At 33.5% G+C, this 1130-nt stretch overlaps 1 protein-coding gene across 1 annotated transcript; it reads right to left on the bottom strand.

The window, feature by feature from the left end:
- Positions 1-533: 533 nt before the first annotated feature.
- On the bottom strand, positions 534-914 carry LOC129238161 (rutC family protein UK114-like). Its single transcript, XM_054873196.1, has one exon. The coding sequence runs from the start codon at positions 912-914 to the stop codon at positions 534-536; it is 381 nt and encodes a 126-aa protein (XP_054729171.1).
- Between the last annotated feature and the right edge of the window lie 216 nt (positions 915-1130).

A 1130-nucleotide genomic window follows, 5' to 3' on the forward strand; every position in this document is an offset into this window, starting at 1 on the left:
TAATGGTCTGAATGAGTGGAAAATTCAAAGGCTGGTGAAAAAATTTCAACAAACTGGTTTTGTCGAGGATAGAAAAGGGACTGGCAGACCATAAACTGGACGTTTTCTTGATAATATTACTACTATAGCGCAAAGTGTTACTGAACAACATTTAATCTTCAACATCGATATCTCGAAGTTCAATTAAAATAGTGAAACCTAAGAGAATCACAGTTTGCACATGATTTATTAAAAAAAAAAACAGTTCGGCGTGTCTTTTGGAAGACCCTTTATAAGTCAAAAATTTTTTTTTTTCGCTCTGCAAACATGAAAACAAATTCTTTCCAAGTTCTCATATCAAATTTAGAAAAAGTACTTATGTGTTTTTGTGGGCAATAATTTTTTTTTTTAATTCGACAACTATTTTTTGGTTTGGTAGAGTATATTCAAACAGCAATAACTTTTGCTTTACATTCATTTCGTTGCAGTTCATTGAATGAAAAAATTAACTAACTATCAAAGAAATCTAATTGATTCGATCACCACATTACTGGTTAAAACGATGCTCTCAATGCATTCAGAGGCAGATGGGATGCTTGAATACAGGCACATGCGAGGAAATTTTTGGAGAATACTTTCTTGTAGGACTCGTTGATTGCACCAACGTCTTTCCTATCCTTTACGTATATTATATTTTTGACTACTTTTTCAGCGCCAGAAGCGGCAGCCGTACTGGATAGTACGGCTATCAAGTTCTTCAAAGCCATCTCTGTTTGCTTCGCTATGCCGCCTGACACCAGGTGCAAAGTGTCTTTGTCCATGGCCACATAGCCGGTTACATAGACAGTGCGATCAGCAACAACAGCTAGATTATATGGCGCTACTAGCTTTGTAGCGTGTTTGTTGCTGACCAATTTTCTCACAATTCTAGACATTTTTTCTTTGTTTGTTAATGAAACTAAGGAGATTTGACACTTTGCACTTGTCAAACGTTGATTACTGACAGACTTTTGAAGTCTTTAGCACTCTATTTAGGAAAATTTCTTATTTAAAAGGTAAATTTTCAATCTTTTCCAGAAGTTAATATAAAATAAAATTTTAAAGTGAAATGAAAATTTCAAAATTAAAAATAAAAATTTTATGGAAAAAAT

This window comes from Anastrepha obliqua, chromosome 2 (genome assembly GCF_027943255.1).
Source record: "Anastrepha obliqua isolate idAnaObli1 chromosome 2, idAnaObli1_1.0, whole genome shotgun sequence".
Lineage (NCBI taxonomy): Eukaryota > Metazoa > Arthropoda > Insecta > Diptera > Tephritidae > Anastrepha > Anastrepha obliqua.